The sequence below is a fragment of the Delphinus delphis genome, chromosome 2 (assembly GCF_949987515.2).
Source record: "Delphinus delphis chromosome 2, mDelDel1.2, whole genome shotgun sequence".
NCBI classification, from domain to species: Eukaryota; Metazoa; Chordata; class Mammalia; order Artiodactyla; family Delphinidae; genus Delphinus; species Delphinus delphis.
The window spans coordinates 142,169,518-142,196,263 of record NC_082684.1 but is presented as its reverse complement, the minus strand read 5'-3'; the positions used below and the strand labels follow the sequence as shown (position 1 = coordinate 142,196,263).

General features: G+C 34.9%; 1 protein-coding gene across 6 annotated transcripts in view; it reads right to left on the bottom strand.

Moving 5' to 3' along the window:
* ICE2 (interactor of little elongation complex ELL subunit 2) overlaps positions 1-26,746 on the bottom strand; it is a 67,669-nt gene that overhangs the window by 4,076 nt on the left and 36,847 nt on the right. For 4 of the 6 annotated variants that reach the window (XM_060005864.1, XM_060005863.1, XM_060005862.1 and 1 more), the window contains 4 exons: positions 21,758-21,887; positions 7,000-7,084; positions 5,707-5,775; positions 1,619-1,880 (listed from right to left, as the gene is read on the bottom strand). In XM_060005864.1, the coding sequence (XP_059861847.1) occupies positions 1,619-1,880; positions 5,707-5,775; positions 7,000-7,084; positions 21,758-21,887 (546 nt within the window). Of the gene's footprint in view, positions 1-1,618; positions 1,881-5,706; positions 5,776-6,999; positions 7,085-13,059; positions 14,540-21,757; positions 21,888-26,746 lie in introns of those variants that run through there. The other 2 variants (XM_060005865.1, XM_060005867.1) reach the window with 2 other exon arrangements.

Sequence of the window (26,746 nt, the reverse complement as noted above, 5' to 3'; positions counted from 1 at the left end):
AACATGGAATTGTGTCAACACATTAAACTGTTCATTTTCACTAAAGAGGAATAAGCCACTCACACAGTTAAATGTTACAGGTGAAACTATCATCAGATTTTTCTAAGTTAAAACAAAATCATTGTCTTAGAAATAACATAAACTCTTCAAAAAAAGTTTTCAATTATTATTTTTAAGTTAAGAAAATGTTGTCTCAGGAGGTTATAAAAATCACTACTTATATTAAATTTAAACTGGAAATAGCCAACAAAAACTGTAGCTAAAATGGCTTAAAATACTAATAACTCACTTTCTCCATTCTTTCACTTGTACCAACTAGTTAACCACATTTATATATTTTCTTGGCCAAAGTCAACTAAGAATGTATAAGAAGTTGTCATTTCTAAAAGGATCCTCTCAGTAATAACATTAGAATGGAGAAGTGAAAAACATACACGTGATAGATGTTCTGTGGTAAACATTTTGAGAAGAGTAGAGAACTCAGACAATAATTTTGGTTCAAAGATTTTTGGCAGCAGGAAAGGAAAATGTACTGTGTTATTGCTAACTGAACAGTCAGATTCACTTGTAGAGAATAAAACTTTTCCTTCAACTAAACTCAAACTGGAACTTCTTACATGATATAAAGAATGAGTGACATGGTAAAGAGTATCTCTAAACCATGGTTTTACAAAAGTTTCAGATAGAGAAATATCATTCAAATGGTATTTCTGGGGAAGGATTCTATAAAGAGCATAACATTAATTATAACTAAAATATTGAGTGATAAAATACTTAGCGTTAAAACACAATTTACATCTTAACATTTTATTGTACTTTAAAAAATTTTATTTATTTATTTAATTAATTTTGGCTGCATTGGGTCTTTGTTGCGGCGACCGGGGATGATTCTTCGTTGTGGTGTGCGGGCTTCTCACTGTGGTGGCTTCTCTTGTTGTGGAGCACGGGCTCTAGGCGCACGGGCTTCAGCAGTTGTGGCGCGCAGGCTCTAGAGTGCAGGCTCAGTAGTTGTGGCGTACGGGCTTAGCTGCTCTGCAGCATGTGGGATCTTCCCGGACCAGGGCTCGAACCCCTGTCCCCTGCATTGGCAGGTGGATTCTTAACAACTGTGCTACCAGGGAAGTCCCTATTGTACTTTTAATAAGGCACTGCAGTCACTAATTACTAACACTTGCTTTTATATTTTCCCATATCCTACTTATTAATTTTTAATTGTATCATCATAATTTTATTGCATGTATTCTGCAAATTGCCTCAAATATTTAATGAAATGAAACAGTATACATAAATAAAACTTGCAAAAAAATTATAACTTTGCTTTTCATAGGCACATAGGGATTTAACTATGTGGTTGCCTTACCCATGCCCTCACTGGGGAGTCTAATAGAATTTTCTTTAGTTGACTCATAAACCTTACAGAAATAAAAAGTTCCATTGACATGATGACTGGGTTCAGTAGAGCGTACAACTTTATCTATGCTTCCTATAGATATTATTTTTAGAATGGTGTTGTGATTAACATGGCAAATGTGGACATCAGGTTGAAATATTTTATAGTCAGTGAAACAGATTAATAATAAACAACCTAATCAAACATTTAATTTCAAAAAGATCTTACCTTTTGTTGTTGTGTTGTGGGACCTTGTGATTTAGGTGGAAAAGTACAAGGTATTCTTCCATGATGGATATGATATGGTAATAAGAGACTGGGGTCTAACGGGACCCAGGGAACTGAGAGACTGGAAGGCACACCAGGAAGGCTGTAATGTGTTTTATGCAAATTGTACGCTGTCCTAGTAACTTTTCCATCAGAGGTCTTGTAGATCAGGAGTGAAGAATCTTCTGCTGCATGAGACAACAAGTAGGAACCCTCCTGCAAGCTAAATCCATACAAGGAAACTCAACTCATTGGTTCACTGTGTCAAATTCAATAGCACTTTCTTAATCATAATATATTAATAAAATTGAAAACAATTAGGGGAATGGGATACCAACTCTAAAAACACTTTTATGACCAAGTAAGATTTAAGAATCTTTTAAACTATTTTCATGCCTTTTCAGCAACTCATTTTAGTTCTTATTCCAAGTTCAGGATATATAATTATTTTCTTTTCACTGTTACATCAGTTAAATTGTAAAATTTCAAAAATTTAATGGGAAACAGACAGTCTGCCTAATTCTCTAATTCATGGACAACACATATGGAAAAGTACATATACATATGAGTACATAAGTACATATACATACCATTCCTATACACAACATTTAAATTAATTAAACACTGTACCTACTTTCTGTCTACTAATAGGTGAACAGAGATAGAAAAGTGAATGTGACAAATTCACTACACTGAGAAGTTTAAAATAAAGTGGCAGAAACAGTCAGTGCAATAATCACAATACGAGGGGCCATGAGAATAATAGCAACCAAAGCAGTTAATAGGTACAGAATGTTTATCATGAGCTAACGACGACTATACTGTTTATATCCATTTCATCATTAAATTCTCCAAAACAAAACTTTAAGGAATAATATTAATTATTAACCTCATATTTGAGATAAACAAAAAATCAGACATGCTAAGTAATTTGCCCAAAGTTCTGAGTGCAGGACCTGGATATAAACCCAGGCAGTCGAACACCAAAAGCCATACCCTTAATTATGATCCTCTATTGTCACAATAATAAGTTCTGTCAAATCTACATTTTCCCTTTCTCTTTAGAAAGCTTTAAGGAATTCAGTGTAACAACATAAAGAGCTAAAGGGATACAATTAATATACTGTGTTTTTTTGGGGATTTTACATTCTAGCTCAAAGGTACAATGGAAGATATCAGTTCTTTCCCACAATCTATCATTAAAAATAAGGACTAGTCATACTTACAAGGATCTTCCTACAAACCTGATAAGTTTTTCATTAATTCATTACTGTTTTTAAACAGAAAAGTAATAGGTATCGACAAAAGTGGTTCAGAGAACTATTATTCTCAGAGCATTTTTTCCCCAATCATTTTCTATTCCCATATAAAGAAATGAATAATAATTGATGTGACAGTGGGAATAAGTAACATTTCAAACACTGAGCTTTTATCAGTGAAACTTTATATCTTAACCTCCTTCACTAAAAAAGAAGAATGCTTTGGTTTACAGAGAGAATTCATGGAGAATGAGACAGTTCAAGAAAGAATATCTTAAAAGTGCTGCATGGGGGCAGCAATGTACACGGATGGCTACAAATATCAGTAGGTTCAGTAACGGCCTCCCCCCAAAACATACATCCCAAACCCTAGAGCCTGTGAATATGCTACATTACATGGTAAAGGGGAATTAAGATGGAATTAAAGTGAAATCAAGGTTCCTATTCAGCTGATTTTAAAATGTAAGGTTTTCCTAGATTATTTTCCTGGGCTCACTGTAACGATGAGTCCTTAAAATGTAGAAGAGGGAGACAGAAGAGACTCAGAGGGAGATAACGGCTTTGAAAGAGGTGAGAGTGATGTGATATGAGGAGGACTCAACTCGCCTTTCAAAGTCTGAAAAGGGAGGAAAGGAAGAGCACCAGAAGCCAAAGAATGCAGGTAGCCTCTAGAATATACAAAAGTCAAAGAAACAGACCATACCCAGAGCCTACAGAAAAGAAGGCAGAAAAATGACACCTTGATTTCAGCCTGAGAAGACCTGTTAGCCTCCTGACTCACAGAACTGCAAGATAATACATTCCTGTTGTCAACACTAATTTTGTGGCAATTTGTCACAGCTGCAGTTGAAAACTAATACATAAGCTAAGATATTGATATTCAAGTTTCAAAAAGCACTTGGCAAATTTCGTGTTTAAGCATTGTACTTCACATGAAGAATGGAATATATAAAGCAAAAATCTTACTACAGAATCTCAGAACTGAGGAGTACTTAGAAAATCACCGAACTCAACACCATCATTTTATAAATAAGGAAACTGACATCTATCTAGTTGCATAAAAAGTAGGAGAGTTAGAACTTTGAGGTTTTTGACCTTTTGTTCAAATTCTTGAATTGTTTTTAGTTTATCTTTTGGTAAGGGCGTAAGACAAGGAGTGCAAAGGTTTGTATAATGAAACGGTTTGACAAATGATCACGTAGAGAATCTATATTCTAAGATTTGCTATGGACCGAGTGACTAGCCTCTATGTTGCTTCCTTACCTTGAAAATGTACACAATATAGCTATGGAAGGCTGACTAATATTCCCCCAGAATGTTTACATCCTCTCTCCAGAACTTGTGAATGTTACCCATCAATGGCTTTGCAAATGAAATTAAGGATGCAATGTGACAATAAAAGCAAAAATTTGAGTGATGTACTTTGAAGATGGAGTAAGGGGCTACAAGTTAAGATATATAGGTATTTCTCCAAAGAAGACATACAGATGCCCAACATCACTAAATCATCAGGCAAATTCAAATCAAAACCACAATGAGATACCACCTCACGTCTGTCAGAATGGCTATCATCAAAAAGACAAGTGTTGGCAAGGATGTGGAGAAAAAGGAACCATTGTACACTGTTGGAGGAATTATAAATTGGTGCAGCCACTTGGGAAACAGTATGGAGGTTCCTCAAAAAATTAAACATAGAACTACCATATGATCCAGCAATTCCACTCTTGGGTATCTACCACAAGAATGCAAAAAAATTAATTCGAAAAGATATATGCACACCAATGTTCACTGCAGTATTATTTACAATAGCCAAGATACAGAAGCAAATTAAGTGTTCATTGATAAACGGATAAGGAAGATGTGATATATATACAATGGAATATTACTCAGTCATAAAAAATGAAATCTTGCATTTGCAACAACATGGATGGATCTAGAGGGTATTATGCCACATGAAATAAGTCAGAGAAAGACAAATACCACATGACTTACTTATATGTGGAATCTGAAAAACAAAAGAAACAAACAAAACAAAATGAAGATAGACTTACAGATACAGAAACAAAAGGGTGGTAGCCGGTTGCGGGTGGTGTGTGTAGGGAGAAATAGGCGAACAGGATTTAAGAGGTACAAACCTCCAGTTATAAAACTAATAAGCCACAGGGATGTAACACATAGCATAAAGAATATGATCAATATTATTGTAATAATTTTGTATGGGGACAGATGGTTATTAGACTTATTGTGATCATTTCACAATGTTTGCAAATATCATATCACTTGCAAGTTTATGTAGTAAACTTGAAACTAACAGAATGCTGTACACCAACTATATTTCAATTAAAAAAGAAAAGAAATACAGGTAGCCACTAGAAGCTGAAAATCAAGGTGAGGAAACAACTGTCTCCTCAGAGCCACCGCAAGGAGCCAGCCCTGTTGATACAAGTTTAGTCCACTGAAAATGATTTCAGATTTTTGACCTCCAGAACTATAACAGAATAAATTTGTGTTATTTAAAGCCACTAAGTTTGTGGTAATTTGTTATAGTGGCAATAGGAAACCATTACAATAGCCTTACAGAAAAATGTAATTGCAAGCTCATTGAAGCCAGAGACTATTATATTATCTACTTATTTATACTTTCACAATTTCAACTTTGACACAGTAGAATAAATTCTGTATTTCTAGGTTATTTTCTATCTATTCCTAACAACATATATTCAAAGTTTCTATGAATTTTCACCCAAGAAAATTAGACATATCAATGCAAAATACCTCCAAAGTACTTACCTGCTTAATTTTCTTAGAATGTGTTGAAGGATGTTAAATAAACTTGATATCCTATTAAACAGAAGAAATCTATATAAAATTAAGCGACAAGAAAACTTACTCTTAACAATTTTAGCTCCTCAGGAAGAGAAATATCCTCAATAGCAGAAAAAAACAACAGATGAAATAATGTAAAACACCAAAATTTATTTCTAATTTGATTCACTTATAATATTTTTTGCCATTTTCTGATCTCTCTTCAAAATCATAAAGTATTTGACTTGTGTGAGTCAGAGCAGCTGTAAAGAGATCAATATTTTACACTGAAACTATAAACTTTTTAAGAAGTTTATAAGTTTAAAATTTTTTTAAAGATTAAAAGTTTAAAAAGCCTTTAGTAGAACTAATCTGCAGAAGAGTTTACCTTTTAGAGATGGTGGTGGTAACCAGAGAAATTGAGAGGTACTTTAAATGAATAAAGGGAAATGAAATATATTGATTTAGTATCTCTTCTAGACCTAAATTCATTCCCTTTATTATTTATTTAAAAATGGTTTTCATTGGAAGAGGTAGAGCAGGCAGTGAGTAATGTACAGAAAAGCTTTTCTATTCACATATGTAAATAAAAAGTTACTCCTCAAAAGAAGCAATCCTTATAATAGAAGTAGATGTTTTTAAGTATAAGCAGAGAATTCAAGTTTGAATCTGGAGGCTTCAAAAACTATGACAAGCCCCCAAACTGGAACTATGGAAGTAATAAAAGTCAGGACAATTTCCCATCCTTCAAGGTGAATCAAACATATTAACTACCAAGGTTGTCACCCTAGTTCAGCTGTATGCTCTGGGGAAAGTCACTCCAAGTTCCAGTTTCCTCATATATAAAATGGAGATAAAACCACCACCAGTCCTTCCCGGAAAGTTGTGAGATGCAAATTAAATTCATTTCAATCTGATGTACAGTGACAGTTGGTAAAAGAACAAACTTTTAGAAGTTAGGGTGTCCAAATGAGTGTATACATCCCTGAGAGCTAAGAGTCTTATGCTTCCATACACTACCAAGACGGAAGACTCCTCTGTTGTTCTAGCCTCCTTTGTCTTAAGTAGAAATACTAGTATCACTAGTACATGTAATTTGGAAATGGAAATGATTAATGTGAAATGGATCACAAACTGGGTCAGGGCGGAACCTCAATGTAAAAAAGGACTAAAAGTCTTGAAAATAAATAATTTAAACTTAACCAATATTTACAGATAAAGGAAAATTAGTGATCATATTAAGTTTTTAAATTCCCAACACAAAGTAAAGCTTCTTACTTGAGGGCTGAAAGTCTTTCTTTTAATTCTTCTGAGGTGATTTCTTCTAGCAGGAAAAGCTTTGAAGTAAATGTATCAATATGTCCTAAAATAAAAGATCAAACTTAAAGAGAACAATTGCAGTATTTAAAAAACAAAAAAGCCAAGTTATCCAGTCTCTTTAAAGATGTTTTTACAAAACTGTAATAATTGTAAAGTAACTTTATATTCTAAAAGTAGGAGAAATAGACATTTTATTAAGTTTATTAACTGAAGATGTATTTTAAAATGACATTAGGGACGTTCCTGGTGGCACAGCAGTTAAGAATCCGCCTGCCAACGCAGGGGGATGTGGGTTCGATCCCTGGTCCAGGAAGATCTCACATGCAGCAGAGCAACTAAGCCCATGTGCCACAACTACTGAGCCTGTGCTCTAGAGCCTGAGCTACAACTACTGAGCCCACGAACCACAAATACTGAAGCCCGCGTGCCTAGAGGCTGTGCTCCACAACAAAGAGAGGCCACCACAATGAGAAGCCCGTGCACCACAATGGAAGAGTACCCCCCACTCACTGCAACTAGAGAAAGCCTGCGCACAGCAACGAAGACCCAAAGCAGCCAAAAATAAATAAATAAATTTATAGAAAAAATAAAATAAAATGAATTACAAGTCAGATTATAAAAGAAATATGTATTAATTCTAAAATATTTGCTTAACATAGAAAAGTTTACACATGTCCATAGCAAAAAAAATCATCTCTAAGCCCACAATTTAAGAATAACAACTGTTAAAATAGTGGTGTTTCTAATTTTTATTAAAGTTGCATTTTTATGGAAATTAAATTTTTAGAGAAATATGTACCTATTATGAAAGCAAGCAGATAAAGTCAAATTTATAGTTTGGGCATGCTCTACAAATTTCTAAGACAGTCTGGGTTAAGGTAAAATTTAGATTACAAAAATGTGGCTTACTCATTCACAACAGCCAAGACATGTATAACCTAAGTGTCCATCAATGGATGAATGGATAAAGATGTGATACACACACACACACACACACACACACGATGAAATATTATTCACCCATAAGAAGAAAGGAAATTCTGCTATTTGCAACAACATAATGGACCTTGGGACACTATGCTAAGTAAAATAAGTCAGAAAGAGAGAGAAAAATACTGCATGTATCACTTACACGAGGAATCTGGGGAAAAAAGTCAAACTCACAGGAACAGGTAGGAAAGTGGTTCACAGGGGTTGGGGGCTAAAAGGGTACAAACTTTCAGCTATAAGATGAATAAAGTCTTGAGGATCTAATGTATAACATGGTGACCACAGTTGATAGTACCGTACTATATAACTGAAATTTAGTAAGAGAGTAGAACTTAAATGTTTTCATCAAAAAACAAAAAAGAAAAAATATAAATATGTGAGGTGATGGATGTGTTAATTTAACTAGATGGGAGGAATCCTTTTACAATGTATACATATATCAAATCATCATGATGTATACTTTAAATATCTTAAAATTTTATTAGTTAACTATATCTCAATAAACCTTAAAAAAATCTGGCATATTTTTAAATTAAAGCACACCATAACATTTCCTATGGTTTAAAAAAAAAAATCAAAAGTCTGCTCAAAGACTTACTTTCTTACAAACGTGACCTAATTCTAGAATTCCAAAAAACAAAATAGAAAACTCTCAAGATTACACTTCCATTTTAAAAAGTAATGCGTATGTTCTACAACAAAACAGGTTGAGACACAACACTGAAGTCCTGAAATGTTCCAAGGAAATGATATAAAAGACAGCTCTTAGTTAAATGTTATATAACCATGTCAAGACAAAAATCATGTTATTACAGCAGTTAAATACATCAATAGCGTAAGAGTATAATACTCAACAATGCTGAAAATAATAACATTTTGATTTTAATTTTTTTCAGCTTCCAATATTTGGTTATCAAAATACATGACCTGGAATCAATCATTGTGCAACAAAAAAATGCATATAATTTAATATCGCATTTTCTTATCTAGTCCCCTTTCATTTGCTTTGTGCTCATAAAAAGAATTAGAAACATTTTTACCAGATACCTTTCTTCTACAACAAATCTTTTTCCCACGCCTACTTATCATTTCCTGTGCCAAGTTTCAGTTTCACCTCTGCATTCCTAACACTCATTATACACTGACGTTTCTAATAAAAAAGACACATTTAAATGGTTTAATAACTGTAGAAAGGGAATATCATGTACAATAAAACATTTTTAGACATTTACTAAATGTGCCTTTGAGGAAAATCACTAACAGTTCTTACCTTTTTAAAGCAATCTCAACGAAAAGTATGTATTATATAGTATATGTCAAATACAGTTAGGTCAAAAAATATACAGAGAATACCATACTAAGTGCTATGAGGGCCCACCTCCTCAAGGAGTCTACAATTCTCTCAACATTGGAGCGTTTTAACCTGTGGGCCTTAAATGAGTATACATGTGTCTTTGAGATATTTATCTCCTCAGTCCTTGGGGCAGCTGAGCAAGGTGTGGGATGGCAAGAGCTTCCTGGACATTATCCCTCAGCCACAGCAATCTCTTTTGTATATCACAGTGTGCTATCCAAATATTTTTTATGTGTGTCAAGTTTGGGAAGGTTATATAATACAAATCAAGGCTTTATACACATGCACACATTCATACATATTTACGTGCACACACACATATACATAGGCAGTTCCTACTCTGCATGCAGTATGGGATGAGAAAAATAACCACACATAAGCCAGAACTATGGAAGCAATTTTAAAAATCAATGGGAAAAATTAAAACTGTTCCATTACCTTTAAGATTTTTTTGGTCAAAACATTATAAATTCCCCATCAGTTATAAACGTATAGAGAAATGAAAAAACAGTAAAAAGTAATCTTTATTTAGTATACTGTAAATTAAAAACATTGAGATTTAAAGTGTTATTTCATTATAAAAAACTCATTAAGAGCAGTCTGAATAGTGCTTGTCGCCTTCTCCTTGTACAACTTACGATAGGGAGCAAGCACCTTTTCTATGCTGTGGTGAATGGTCACACTCCTCAAATCAGCTTCCAACATGATAGCCTTTGCGCTTTTAATATCATGATATATCTCAAAGAGTTCTTTTAATGTAAAATATTATGCCAGTGTCACTTCTTCATCCTTTATGCCACAAGCACTTTCCTCATTTATGAGTTCACCTTCATTAAGTTCCTCTTTTGGCATATCTGGTCTCCTGAACTGCACCAGTGTCAACATTTTTACTGTCAGCTATTTCTTCTGTAACTCCATTTATGCTCAATTGAAATTCCACTTCCAGCAGTATCACCTTTTGTTTCTTTGCTGTGCTTTAATCTTTGTTGGCCAATTCCCTCTTCTGATTATCCACTTTTGTAAAACATCACATGAGTTTATCACTGGGAGACAAGGAGGGAACACAACTACACATTTTGCTTCCTGTGCATCAACTCAGTAACAGGTGCGCAGTGAACAATCAATGACAGACTTTGAAAGAAGTGACATGATTGGTCACTGGTCATGACGTGCATTTGTTACTTATGTAGTGATTTGTGGACTGAAGAGTCAGCAGTAACGTCTGTACTTTACGCAATTACTCACAGTTAAATACCTTCGTAACTAAAATTTGTGTGTATCAGAATTGTGCAAAGGAAGGACTGCCTGTATGTCAACTATACAAAATTGATATATATTAGAGAACTGGAAAGTAGATACAGAACTTGTGATAAGATGACTTTGGGAATTTTCCTTAAGGAATACATCTTAATGTTTTTATGCGGCAAGAGGATAAAAAGAATACTGCAATCTAAAGGAACAGGAGAACACGTTCATAGCAAAGCAGACAAACAAAAAACAAGTATGTTTATTCTACCTGAAAAAGAGACTATAGGACTCTAGTTCAAAATTGCTGAACTAGAGTCCTATAAACCAATATGCTCTTCAGTTAAATAAATGAGATGCTATGTCACTTGTGTCTCGTAAGATATGCTCTATCTGAATCTCTGAACCATGCATGTAAACTCTACCTTTACTGTCCTCTCCAAAAGATCTAATGCACTGGTCTCCAACTTTGATTTCTGAGAAGAGATTGTCTTAAGTTTCTTTGAAATTCTGAGATCATAGGGCTGGGCAGGGAAAACTGACAATGAAATGCTTAAGTTAAATGGAGGAGCGGCTAGCAACGGTTGAGTGAGGGAAACACAGGCCACAATTGAGAAAGGACTATGGTGCATGACTGCATGGGAAAGAGAATATGAGCACGTGGAGATCTTCTGGTTAGGATTTTAAGGTCCCAGTTTCTAAGACACAATGAATCATCTGCCTTAAGTCACACTGATTAACATTGTTACACACACAGTGCTTCATTTTTGTTATATCTGACCTCCCCGCCCCCCCCCAACCAATTTTTCCCTAGCCCTTTTTAGGTTTACAGCAAAGTTATAAACACTTAAAAGACTGTGACTAAATTCTGATCCTGCCACTGATGGAGTCTGTATCTATATGTAAGTTAATCATTCTGAGCTTTATTTTTCTCTTTTATTTAGAGCAGCAGTCAACACACATTAAAAACTATTAATAGAAATTGAAACATGAAAATTTTTGAAAAGAATAAAATAATATGCAATATAATATATAATTAACTATGCTTTGTTGTTTTGAAAAATCTTGGCTTAATTCTGTGCAATAACAACTATTTGAAGGATGGCTGTAAAGTTCAATTCATTTTGCTATATAGGTTTTAACAGCTGCCATTGCTAAAAAAAGATACCCACAATGATACATAGATCCAAATGGAACAAGTGCCTCACTGCTTGGCTTACTAAAGCATGACACTGATTGTTTTTAAGGAGAGGACCACCTGTCAATCCACATACTTAATATGAGTAATGTTAAATTTTTACTTTTTCATATAAAAAATGAGTTATAATATATTCTTCCTGCATCCCAATGGTTTGTCTTACATACATCTAGGGACAGTAAAAAGAATAAAGTATATAAATTCTATGGCTTGTTTTCTACCATTTCCCTTCTCCTTGACTTTTACTGTTCCTTCAATCAATTATCCAAGCCAACTTCACTAATTCTAAAAATACTTATTGAGCACCTCTGTGTGCCAGATACTGTTCTAGGTGCTTGGGATATATCAATAAACAAAAGAGACAAAGAGGAGGTTCCTTAAAAAACTACAAATAGAACTACCATACGACCCAGCAATCCCACTACTGGGCATATACCCTGAGAAAACCATAATTCAAAAAGAGTCATGTACCAAAATGTTCATTGCAGCTCTATTTACAATAGCCAGGACATGGAAGCAACCTAAGTGTCCATCACTGGATGAATGGATAAAGAAGATGTGGCGCATATATACAGTGGAATATTACTCAGCCGTAAAAAGAAACGAAATTGAGCTACTTGTAACGAGGTGGATAGACCTAGAGTCTGTCATACAGAGTGAAGTAAGTCAGAAAGAGAAAGACAAATACCATATGCTAACACATATACCTGGAATTTAAGAAAAAAAAATGTCATGAAGAACCTAGGGGTAAGACAGGAATAAAGACACAAACCTACTAGAGAACGGACTTGAAGATATGGGGAGGGGGAAGGGTGAGCTGTGACAAAGCGAGAGAGAGGCATGGACATATATACACTACCAAACGTAAGGTAGATACCTAGTGGGAAGCAGCTGCATAGCACAGGGAGATCAGCTCGGTGCTTTGTGACCACCTGGAGGGGTGGGATAGGGAGGGTGGGATGGAGGGAGACGCAAGAGGGAAGAGATATGGGAACATATGTATATGTATAACTGATTCACTTTGTTATAAAGCAGAAACTAACACACCATTGTAAAGCAAATATACCCCAATAAAGATGTTAAAAAAAAAAAGAGACAAAGACAGGCAATAAATATCATGACTAATTAAATTACATAATTTGTTAGTGGCTACCAGAAAAAGGGATTGAGGATATATTTGGAGCCAACAAACCAGAGGATGAAAGAAAGCCAGAGATGTAAGCCTGGCACTTAGGGGTGCTTCTCTCTTAGGAGTACCTGTTAATGTGGAAAAAGCAACTGAGAAGCTAAGAAATGAACCAGAGCTTTCAATAGTCTCTCAGGATTAGACAAACAAAAACTGGAGTTCAGGGTCTGTGAATTAGATAAACACAAGCTCTGAGCTGGGATCCTGGCTTGGTGATTCTCTAAAAGGACTCATAGCCTCAGCATACAGTTCTAGTCATGTATAAGATTTGTTATAGCAAAAGGATACAAGCAAAAGGAGAAACACCAAAAGGAAAACAAGTGTGGGTGAAGTTCAGAGGAAATGAGATGCAATTTTCAAAAGTTCTCTCTTGAGTTTCTATTTGGGATGATGATAAAGCTCTGGAAATGGACAGTGATGATGGTTGAACAACACTGTGAATGTATTTAATACCACTAAATCATATGCTAAAAAATGTACAGTAAATTGTACCATAAAATGGTTAAAATGGTACACTTTATATTACATATATTTTACCACATTTTAAAAAAAAAGAGGTCTTTCCCATTGGAGTCACACAATATTCACTTAATTCCTCCAGCAACATTTTCTTTTTATACCAGAGAAGCTTATTAGAGACTCAGCGCTCAAGGTTTTTATTGGGAGCTCATCATGTAGGCACCCTCTGACTAACACATACCAAAATTCCAGACTCTCAGAAGGAAAGCAGATGTTCAGAATAAGCCATATTGTTTATACAAACAGTGTAGGCACAATGAACTCTCCTTATCAGCTAAAGGAAGTTTTACGTCAGTGTAGAAAACTGTTTACTAGCTAAGTTCCCAGATACCAGCCAGGGGCCAGACTTGCAAGTAAGCTTTTCCAAAGACTGGCAATGTCAGACCATGAATGGCAACATCCTAGCAATAAGGGGCAAACAGACTGGCCTATCTAGGGTCCAAAGTCAAGCTTCAAATCACCTAAATCCCTGTAACTGGATTACAGTGAATCCGGATTGCTAGTGTGGTCAAAAGTAATCCTATCTAGAGGAAGATAACATTTTAGCTCTTATATTTGCTCTAGAATTTTTCATATACAATATCTGGCCCTTGATAAAGAATATTCTGGCATACAGTGAAAAAACATGGAATAAAAAAGAAGACAGGAAAACAACATGCCACGGAATGAAGTGTCCCGGTAAAAAGATATGTTGAAGCTCTAACCCCCACTACCTCAGAACGTAACTTCCTTTGTAAGTAGAATGGTTGTAGATGTAATTAGTTATGATGGGTGGACCCTTAATTCAATATGAATGGTGTACTTATAGGAAGAGGATAGAGACACACAGGAAGAAGATCTCATATGATGACAGAGGCAGAGATGAAAGCGATGCATCTACAAGCCAAGGATGCCAAGGATTGCTGGCAAACACCAGAAGGAAAAAGAGGCAAAAAAGGATTCTCTCTTACAGGTTTCAGGAGCATGGCCTTGTGACACCTTCATTTTAAACTTCCAGCCTCCAGAACTGTGAAACAAGAAGTTTCTATTATTTTAAGCCACCCAGTTTTTGGTACTTTGTTATGGCAGCGCTAGGAAACTAACACCAAAAAAAAAAAAAATAGAAAAGACTCACAAAGAATCTAGATAACAGAGGTATTACTTTAAAGTAATTTTGCCTAATATGCTTAAGACACGATTGAGAATTTCTATAGAAAACTATAATGTATAAAAAAGAATCAAATGAAAAATCTAGAACCAAAAAATACAATAAATGAAACTGAGAACTCAGGTGATGGGTGAAATAGTATATTAGGGATAGCTGAAGAGAAAATTAGTAAAGTAGAAGAAAATATTGAGAATCATGCATAAAGAGTCAAAAGGAAGGTAAATACGAAAGAGCATGTAAGGGACATTAAGGATACAGTAAGATGTAACATAATACAACTGAAATCTCAGAAGAGAGAGAGAGCGAATGGGGAAGAAGTGATGTTTGGTGAGGTAATGACAAGAATTTTCCCAAACTGATAAAGGTCATCAAATCACATATTAAGGAGCAATGTTATAAAATGAACATGTAAAAAGGAATATTTACAAAGAAAACCTAACACAGGCACAATGTACGAAAATTGTTGAAAGGGAGAGAGATAAAATTTAAAGTCTACCAAAGAAAAGAGACATATTACTTGCAAAAGAGCATAAATCAGATGAACAGCTGACTTTTCAACAGAAACAAAAGAAGCCAGGAAACATGGGGTGGGGGAGGGATGGATTAGGAGTTTGGGGTTCGTAGATGCAAACTATTATACACAGAATGGATAGACAACAAGGTCCTACTGTATAACACACGGAACTATATTTAATACCCTATGATTAAACCATAATGGAAAAGAATATAAAAAAGAATGTATATGTATATATGTATAACTGAATCATTTTGCTGTACAGCAGAAATTAACACACACTGTAAATCAACTATACTTCAATTAAAAAAAAGAGCAAACATTGAATTGATAATTAGAAACTTTCAAAAAGAAAACTCTAGGCTTCACAGGTCAATTTTACCAAACATTTAAGTAAGAAATAATACCAATTTTATAGAAATTCTACCAGATAACAGAAAAAGAGGAAATAAATCTCAACTCATTTTATGGCATAAACTTAATCTTAATACTAATACCTCACAAGGAAAATTACAGGCCAATCTCACTCATAAACACAAATGGCAAAATAAATATTAACAAGCTAAATCTACCAATAAATAAAAAGAGTAATATATCATGAGCAAGATGGACTTACGGCAGGAATACAAGATTGGATTAACATTTTAAAATTGATTAACATGATTCATAACCTTAGTAGGATAAAAGACAAAAGTTATACCATCATATAATCTCAATAAATGCAGAGAAAATATCTGATAAATTTTTTTTACCCATTCATGATTAAAATTCTTAAACTAGGCATAGAAAGGAACCGCTTTCTTCTAATAAATGCTATCTACAAAAACCCATACAAAATACTAAACAAACCCTTTAAGATTAGACACAGGCAAGGATGCCCATTATTCACCTTCTATTTGAATTCTAGGCAAAGAAAGCAAGGAAAAAGAAAAGTATAATGATTGTAAAGAAGAAATAAAATGGTCATTATTTGCAGAGAACATAATTATTTAATTAGAAAATATAAATTACTAGAAAGAATGAGCTTAGCAAAGTTACTAAGATACAATATCAATATACAAAATCAATATGCAAATAAATCCTATATTATTAGTAACAAGCCGTAAGAAAATAAAATTTCAGAAATACCATTTATAACATAAAAGAATCAATTATCAACAAATACATTTAATAAAAGATGTGCAAGATCTCTACAAAGAAAATCATAAAGATATTAATAGAAATTAAAGATATAAATAAATAGAAGAATATCTAAAGTTCACAGATTGAAGGATTTGTTATTGTAAAGCTGTCAATTTGTTCCACATTGAGTCAATGCACTTCCTAACAAAAATCCCAATCTTCCTGTTGCTGTTGGGAGAAATTAACAAGTTGACTCCAAAATCTGTAAATGCAAAAGGGCCAAGAATAGCCAAAAAATTCTTTTAGAAAAACAAGTTGACATGGAACTCTACTCAATACTCTGTATGGAAAAATAATCTAAAAAAAAGCAGATACATGTATATGTATAACTGATTCACTTTGCTGTACAGCAGAAACTAACAACATTGTAAATCAACTATACTCCAGTAAAAATTAATTTAAAAAAAAGTTGACAAGATTTACTTTACCAAACAGTAAAAGATTTTATAAAGCTAGAGTAATTAAGACAGGTCTAGCTAGAGTAATTACTCTAACTAGAGTAATTAAGACATGTACTGCCTCAAGGATAGAGAAATAGGGAGTCCGGATTAGATTCACATATATGATTTACAACACAAGTAACACTGGAGAGCAGCAGAGAAAGGGTGGTCTTTACAATAAACGGTGCTGAAAACTGAAAAAAAGAAATCTTGATATTCCATGCAAAAATAAACACCACATAGACTGTGTATCTAGAAATTTAAAAATACTTTTAAAACGCCTTCTAGAAGATATTATATTCATGATGCTGCTGTAAGGAAGATTTGTTAAACCGGGCAAAGAAAGCACTAAACATAAAGGAAATGGCTAAATATTGGTCTATATTAAGTTCAAAAGACACTTTTAAGAGACTGAAAAGGCAAGTCACAGAGTACGAGAAAAATATTTGTAACATTTAAAACCAACAAAGAACTACCAAACAAACAAAAACTTGACAACACAAAAAGAGGTTTGAATAGGCAATTCACAAAACTGATCATCCAAATGATTATTAACATGAAAGTGTCCAACTTCATAAATAACCAAGGAAAGGCAAATTAAAACAATAATGAGATATTAATAATACCTACCCACCAGCATGGCTAAAATTAAACTTATAAGGCCAAGTGTGGGCAAGGATGAGGAGAAAATGTAACCCTCACAGTGCTAATATAAGTGTAAATTGGTACAATCACTTTGGAAAACTTTTTGGAATTATCTACTGAAGATAAATGTAAGCTTAAACTATGACCCAATAATTCTATGACCAAACAGTTCCATTCCTAGGTATGGGCCCAACAGCAATATGTACCCATTGCACTAACAGACACTTACAATATGTTCATAGTTGCATTAACATAGAAACAACCTAAACAGGCTCCCAAAGTTAAATGGATAAATAAATGGTGGTATATTCTTACAAAGGAATATGTCAAAAACAATAAAACTACTGTTATACGCACATAAATTTCAAAAACTGTGTTAAGTAAAAGAAGGTATAAACAAAAGAACTTTATAATTCCATTTGTATAGAGCTGGCAAAAACCAAATGATTACATTAGAAGGCAGGACAGTGGTTACCCCTGGAGAAGAGAAGACAGCTATGTTGGGAAGTGGCACAAGGTGGGGTCTTCCCGGGCACTGGCAGTTTTCAAGTTCTTGGTCTGGGTGCAAATTATAGAAGTGCTGGCTTTGTTATAATTCCTTGAGCTGTACATTTACTTTTTTCACTTTTCTGAATGTATATTATACTTAAAAAGTTGCATATGGAAAAGAAAACATTATCAAATCAAAGATGTATTTTACAACTGACAATATTTTATAACAGGAGTACTATGTAGACATTTTTAAAATTATGTGTAAATATAGAGAAGTTACCAGTTGTTTTGTTTTAGTCCACTTTTAATCTTTGGTTAAGAAATCCTTTTTTACTCTTGTATCATAAAGATGATTGTCCATATTTTCATCTAAATTTTAGATTAATAGCGAGTTCTTTCTCAGTACAGAAAAACACGAAGTATCACTTCATTATCTTGTGGTATCTATTTTCATCAAGGAGAAGTGTACTTTTAGGGCATTATATTATGTAATCATTGGAAGAAAAAGGATTTGTGCATATAGTCCCTGAGGTAGATCGAACAAAACATTATTATCATTTTTTTTTTTTGGCTGTGCCGCGTGGCGTGTGGGATCTTAGTTCCCTGACCAGGGATTGAACCCAGGGCCACAGCAGTGAAAGTGCTCAGTCCTAACCACTGGACCACCACGGAATTCCCTGAACAAATTATTATTATGTCCATTACATACAGACAAAAAAGTCCCGCGAGCCACAGCTACTGAGCCCAGGCGCTACAACTACTGAAGCCCGCATGCCTAGAGCCTGTGCTCCGCAACAAGAGAAGCCACCGCAATGAGAAGCCCGCGCGCCGCAATGAAGGGCAGCCCCCGCTCGCCGCAACCAGAGAAAGCCCATGCGCAGCAACGAAGACCCAACACAGCCAAAAATAAATAAATAAATTTATAAAATAAATAAATAAAAATCCTCAAAACTCATAGATGCTTTTAAAATAGCACTTCAAAACATTCACCCCCGCATAAAAAACAAAAAACCCAAACAAAGCAAACACAACCATATAACAATGCAACATGTTTCTCACCAAACAGTGAGACACAGACATCACTGTTTCCGTTGTCAAAGATACCAAATACACCACTCCATTACATTAAAATGAATGCTTATCAGTGGATAGGATTTACCGAAGAGAAATAGCACATAAGGCAATGACTACTTATGACTTTAAAGAATACAGCAGTCCCCCCTTATCCACAGGTGATACGTTCCAAGACCCCCCCAGTAGAAACTTGACATATACTGCCTGAAACTATAGTACCGAACTTGACATATACTGTTTTTTCCTGCACATACATACCTACAATAAAGTTTAATGTATAAATTAGGCACAGTAAGAGATAAACAATAACTAATAATAAAACAGAACAATTTTAACCATACTACAACAAAAGTTTTCTGAATGTGGTGTCTCTCTCCCTCACTCTCTCTCAAAATATCTTAACACAGTTAGCATCTTTTCCATTTTAACGAAGTACTTATCTGCACCGTGGCCATAACTTTTGCAGTTTGAGGTTTGTTTTGCAGTTTGACAGCAAAACAAGCACGAATTTCTTTTTCCGTCACAATTTCATGGATAGAAGATTCGTTCTGACCACAGATCTTAGCAACCTCAGCATACAACTTTTTTTCTTTCCTTATTAAGTTGAGAACTTTCACCTTTTCACTTAAAGGAAGCAGTTTGCAGTTTCTCTTCAGCATATCTAAATTGCAGCACTTTGGGACTGTTATTAAGTAAAAAGGGTTACTTGAACATAAGCACTGATAACTGAGATGCCACTAAGTGACTAATGGGTGGGATAAGCTGGACAAAGGGATGATTCACATCCCAGGCACTACACAGAATGGTGTGAGATTTAAAACATATAAATTGCTTATTTCTGGAATCTTCCATTTAATATTTCAGACCATGGTTGACTGGTTGAAGGTAACTGAAACCACAGAGAGTGAAACTGCAATTAAGGCGAGACTACTATAGTTTCGATGAAGTAAGCCATGTAGATATAGATGATGGTAGTTTTATCTGTTAAACTGTACATTAAAAAAAAAAACCTTAAATGTTTTAGTCAGGAATGTCTTTTCTGTCAGTACTTTAAAGAGGATTTCGATGATAAGTTTTTGTTTGGGGCTTTCCTAAAATGGATGTGGTTGGCGATTGCTTTCAAGTAGTTTACACGAGGACTGTTGGTATGTGTCATGGCAACAGGTCTTTTGGAGGAACATTGAAATTGTGGTTATTGGCTGAAAACTACTGCAATAAACTTCTGGCAGCGTGTATGAAGGGGGACGAAGAGGCTAGGGCCACCAAGTAGTACATTAGCCACTTCCTTTTTGGGTTATATAAAGAGAGTGAATCAATGATCTTATTAACACTCTCACAAAATATGAAGACAAAATACTGATTAACCAAAATATGGAAAAGGTTTTCAAGTGAGTAAACTTTTTTTGATTAAGCAAGAAAAGCACACTTATAACACTTATGACATACCAGGAATTATGCTAAGCACTATAAGAACATAAAGTTTCATCAGACTCTGACCTTAAACTACTTATTGTCTACGGGGAAGATAGGATAGGCTTAAAAAACAATTAGGGCTTCCCTAATTGGCGCGGTGGTTGAGAGTCTGCCTGCCGATGCAGGGGACGGAGGTTCGTGCCCCCGGTCTGGGGGGATCCCACGTGCCACAGATCGGCTGGGCCCGTGAGCTGTGACCGCTGGGCCTGCACGTCCAGAGCCTGTGCTCCGCGGCGGGGGAGGCTGCAGCGGTGGGAGGCCCGTGTACCGCAAAAAAAGAAAAAAAAAACCCAACAATTAAGTAGAAAGCAACAAATCATAAAAGTGGTAAAAAAAAAAAAAAAGAGTGCATTGAGAGCTCAAAGGAAGGAAATTACGTCATGGAGGGGAAGCTTGAGATAGCTGGCATGAGATGTATGGGATGAATAGAGAAGCATAGGATTAGGCATTCAAAGGAAACAGAACAGTATCAACAATGATTAGCAAGTAATCCTTCATGTGAAGTATGTTAACTGTACATGAACACAGCCAACACAAATTAAGAACCTGCCTAACTACCCCCCCAAACAAAAAACAAAACCAGAAACAAAGTGAAAAACTATTTCATCAAGGTAATATTTGAGGTTTAAAAAACAATGTCATTATAATTTTAAGAAAATTTCAAAATATATATTTTAGGGCTTCCCTGGCGGCGCAGTGGTTGGGAGTCCGCCTGCCGATGCAGGGGACGCGGGTTCATGCCCCAGTCCGGGAAGATCCCGCATGCCGCGGAGGCACTGGGCCTGTGCGTCCGGAGCCTGTGCTCCGCAGCGGGAGAGGCCACAACAGTGAGAGGCCCGCGTACCGCAAAAAAAAAAAAAAAAAAAAAGAAATATATATATATATATATATATATATTTATTTATTTATTTATTTATTTATTTTAAAGCCAATTAAATAGTACTTTTAAAAAACGCTTGTTACAAAACATGTCTACATTTTTAGTTACACTCCTAAATAAAATAAGTATTTTAAAAATACAATGATTACATTGGCATTCATGTACAATAAGGGAGTAAGAGAGAAAACATTTGATAATCACTACTCCCACCCTGCCATTTAACTCTTGAGTAGGAATGGTGTTTTAATAGAAAGAAATATTAATATATCAGAAAACTGAAAATTAAAAGTACAGAATGGAAGTATCTACGAATGAATTGAACTGTATATATTTACAAGGGAATTAAAAAGGAGAGCAAAGCCTCTTGCATAACTTACCAACATAAAATGAGCAGTTGGAATGCAATAGACTTTCAGTCCATAAGCGACAAAGTTCACTTTCAGTCAGAGCTTCAACTCCATAACAAGCTTGATACTCCACTTTTGGTAGTACGTAAACTGGAAATTGCTGCAATCCAAGGTTATACTCTTATAAAGCTCCATTAATTTACTATTAACAGTAAATACATTTGCCTATATAATTTTGCCACTTTCAAAACACTTTCAGGTAATCTTATTTCATCCTTTCAAATACAGTAGGATTCAGACAGAAAGATGGATAGAACCCTTAGTAGATGTGGGCAAATGGTGGATAAATAAGAGATCGTGAACCAGAGGCTGCCCCCGCCCCGCCACAACCAAAATCAACATACCTCTCCACACATGCACATATTTTATTTCTGTCACAGAACATGACTGACAGAATACTTGGAACAAAGCCTCGGATACATAATGGCCCAAGGTTCAAAGCTAGAAGCTGGAAAGCCATGACTGTAATACATACTAATAATTCTCAAGAGGGTAAAAAAAAGTAGGAATTTTTTTGCCCCTTTAAAGCATTAGTCACATTGTCTCAGGCTTAAATACTGTGTTTTCATTCTATGAATGTATGAGCACTAACACCTACATTAATATCTGTGAATGTTGCTATCTTCATTAATACAAAAGGCTTTATTCCAGACACTAAGTACCTGGCAAATTAGCCATTTAGCGTTTATTGGTCAGGACACTAAATAGATCAAGCAAAATGACTATACCCTCTACTAGCCTTAAGGAGGATATGTAAGGAAATACATGCTTGTAAAATAACATAGTGCTAGTCATGTTCACTGTGCTTATATTATCTCATTTCAGTCAAAGAAAATTCTAATCTTAATAGCAGTCTTTTCACTTCCAGCTGCAGAAGGAGAAACACATGATTTAAGGAACTTAAAGTGATATAACTGGTTAGTACTTTTGAAATTATACTAAGCTGTGTTTCACTTTTACACCTGAAAATATTTCATAAATGTTTCAGAATTACTGATTTTCATAAAGTAGCAAATTTAGTGGGCTTATTAGCACAATGGTGGTAAGAACAATTGAAATCCACTAAAATTTCTGTTAACAATTAACTTTGGTTCATTATTACCTTTGAATGTAGTAAAACTCTACAGCAGTGCTTCTTAAATTTCAGTGTGTGTGAATAACCATTTTTAAATAAATGCAGAATCTGAGGTGAAAAACAAGGCTTTACATGTTTAATAAGTTGTTGTTCCAGGGGCCAAACTTTGAGTAGTAAGGTCCCTACAGTGTCTTCTTAATTTAAAAAAAAAAAAAAAAAATTATGAATAGGGTAATTTCATTGCTAAAAGCACTTAATTGTATAATAATTTTTCAGCAACTGGTAATCTGCATTTATGGCTGCTTATAGTTGCCAATAGAAGCCAGAGATAAAGAAATGAAGGCCCAGAGGGCTAAGATATTTGCTCAAGGAGAGAGAACCAGTTTACAGCAGAGTCAGGAAAAGACTAATTGATAAAGAAGACCCCCCTTTGGATCATGAACAGGTAATAGAACTAATTCAAGATTTCTTTTGAAAATTAAAAAATATTACTCTTTCTGAAGAAAGTACTCTGGGGGATTTTCTTTGATAATACTGTCATATCTATAAAACTAAATCCTGAACCTGGTATTAATTTCCATATGTATTCTACTGCCATCTCCAGGAAACCAAGGGAAAGAAAAGTCTGAATATTTGATCTCAGTATTCCAAAATTAAAGTGAAACTTTAAGTACAAAGTTTTCAAATTATAAAAATTAAATTTACTATTTCCTTTATCCCTTATTGGTCACTCCTATTCTAAATGAAAGCTTCTTTTGGTTCTCTGTCTTCCAATTTCTTACATAAACCTTCCAAATGTTTACATACATTCCTAAATAAATATTTCAAAGCTAGTATCCTGTCAGTAATCCCAATAGGTACATTCTGTTCTTTCCTAATATTCAAGCACCTTCAGGATCCTTTTTTTCTGGCCCAAGAATGCCAATATAAACTTTAATATAACTGGATCTAAATTTTTGAGTCACTTTAGAATGTAACTCTTAAGAAATTTGGTTAACAGAGACAGACGATAACATAATATTAAATCATTCAAAGGTACGTGGTCTGGATGTCATAATTATATGTAGAACTCAGTAAGTTCCAGCTTCATCTTGTGTTCCAAATTAGCCCTCTTTATTTCATGCCATCATTTGAGACTGGCTGCTGCCTTAAGTTCTCCTCTGTCATGTAGCTCTTATTAAGCAGAATTTTGATGAGAAGGGATAAATGATATTGGAAAGTAAAATCTCAGCTACAATAACACAGAATTGAAGAACCAAAGGAAAAAATAAGAGATGAGGTTCTTGCAGAGCAGAGGTTGAAGAGACTTCCAAGTATTTTAAAGCTTTACCTAAACAAGTTGGTTTTTAAGAAGGAAATGTTAATGAAGATGCATTCTTACCTAACTAGAGTTTAAACACTACCTTCAAAATTTCTCAGCTAGTGCCTCAACTTCTTTAACAACACCCTCCTCTCGCCTCAGTTTTTCTCATTTATTCAATACCTATTTATTGAGTATCTACGAAATAAAACATTTGAAAGAAACAGAGATGAAGAGGAGATGATTCCAAAGGGAATAAATTCTACAAAGGAATTTAAACCACGTGTACTAAACTATTACATATAATGATAGGTATAATATGATAAGCATTCACTGAAAATTTTAAAATTTTACTCCAGGTTTGACATGTCAGAAATAGAAGGCTCCTATTTAGCTAATCTTTGGGGCTTGACTTTTTTGATATATTTTGATGAAGAGTGAATTCTCTCCTGTAAGGTTTTATCTTAATATTTACAAATTTCACTTTAGTCAAGTGAATGACAATGTCCTTAACAGGTTGTCTCTTTCAACAATTAAACCAGTGTCCAAAAATATCCCTAGGCTATTCTTACTTAAGACATCCTGGCTATCAATAATTTCTAAGTGCTGTAAGCTGGCAGATCAATACAGAGTGGTATGGGCTCACAGAGTAGAAAATGAAAGAAATGAGGTTAGTCCCCAAATAAATCAGATAGCAAATATGAATTAATGAAATAAAACCTTGAAAATACAGTCCATAGCACTGACACTATATGTATTCAAGATATGCATGCTATGGCCATTAAATACAGATGAGACAGGAAAAAATCAGCAAATAAAGTAAAATCTTTTAATACAGGGAATATTTGTATTTATCTAGGAGGAGACTAAAATCAGACCTATAGCATTTCATCATTCCTGACATTCTCTTATAAAAAACACTCCCCCATATATTTAATTCAAAACCAGTTGGTTTCTATAATTTCAAGTCTGAACCAGTGATGAAATACCAAATTACGAGAATTAGAAATTTAAAATTTTATTCACAGTCTTCCTTCTAAGAACAAAAGTATCATCAAGCAAAAGATCCACTAGGTCCATTGGATTTTGGTGGACAACGTATACATCCTTGATCCTGATGGGTTAGCCTTAGAGGTTTTTCATGATAGACCCTCACACTATTGCTATTAGCAGCTCAGAAAGGTTGGCACTTCTTCTTCTTCTTTTAAAAATTTTTTTCCAGTTATACCTTAATATGGTAAAGTAGTAGTCAGGGACTTGATCCATAAGGGTCAATGCTGGAACATCACTGTTCCTGAGTCACCTGTTCCCTAATCGAAAATACTGACATTCTAAAGTGGTCACTGAGGATTCTTATTGGGTGGTAGGTTAAATAGCAAGAAACAGAGACATCAGAAAAGGAAGGAACGGGGCTTCCCTGGTGGCGCAGTGGTTGAGAGTCCGCCTGCCGATGCAGGAGACACGGGTTCGTGCCCCGGTCCGGGAAGATCCCACATGCCGCGGAGCGGCTGGGCCCGTGAGCCATGGCCGCTGGGCCTGCGCGTCCAGAGCCTGTGCTCCGCAACAGGAGGGCCACAGCAGTGAGAGGCCCGCGTACCGGGAAAAAAAAATTAAAAAAAAGGAAGGAACGTACTTCCTCGTTGGTCCAGTGGTTAAGACTCCACACTTCCAATACAGGGGGCGTGGGTTCGATCCCTGGTCAGGGAACTAAGAACCCACATGCCACACGGTGTGGCCAATAAATAAATAAATTAAATTTTTTTAAATTAAAAAAAAAGGAAGAAAGGGAGGGAGGAAGAAAGGAGGGAAGGAAGAAAGGAAAGAGGGAGGAAGGAAGGAAAAGTGAACTATGATATAATGGATACAACTGAAAAAATCTCTTAAGAAAAAATTAAAGAGACTTCACTATTTCTTACGTAATCAATTACACCATAAAAGCTCCTCTTTATTTACCTGAATTCAGTGGTTACACACACAAAAATCAAATTAATCTGAAAGAGACCTTAAAATATCAAATATAGCAATCTGCCGAAAGAACAAATTACTCAAATTGTAGCAAAAACTTTTTTAACTGAGGGAAATATTTATATCAAATCCCAAAAGAAACAATAGGGGAAAAAGAAAGGAAGACATTTGGTTTTCTAACAGTCCTGGGAAGACATTTCAAATGTGTATGAAAGCCCACTTCTCAAAATGTGAACTTCTAAAATGACTCAAAAAGATGCCCAAAGTAAGAAATAAAGAGGCTAATATGTCATAAAGGAAATCCAAATTCACAGAGAAAGCTGGAACATACGTGCCAGTCTAGGTCATATCTATAATGGTGCCAATATCTACAATGGTGCCGTTTTTCACAAAGTTTATATATTCCATGCAAGAATGTTATTGGCACTCATGACTATTACATTGAACTAAACACTTTATTAAAAGTGTTTTCAGTATTTTACTAAAAAAACTCAACCTGAAAAAACTACTCTAAGAGTGATCAACAATTTAAAATTAAACTTCATAAGAATGGCATGTTAAATATTTGCTTATCATCTACTTATGCTACCACACCCTAACTCCCCAGGTAACAACTTAC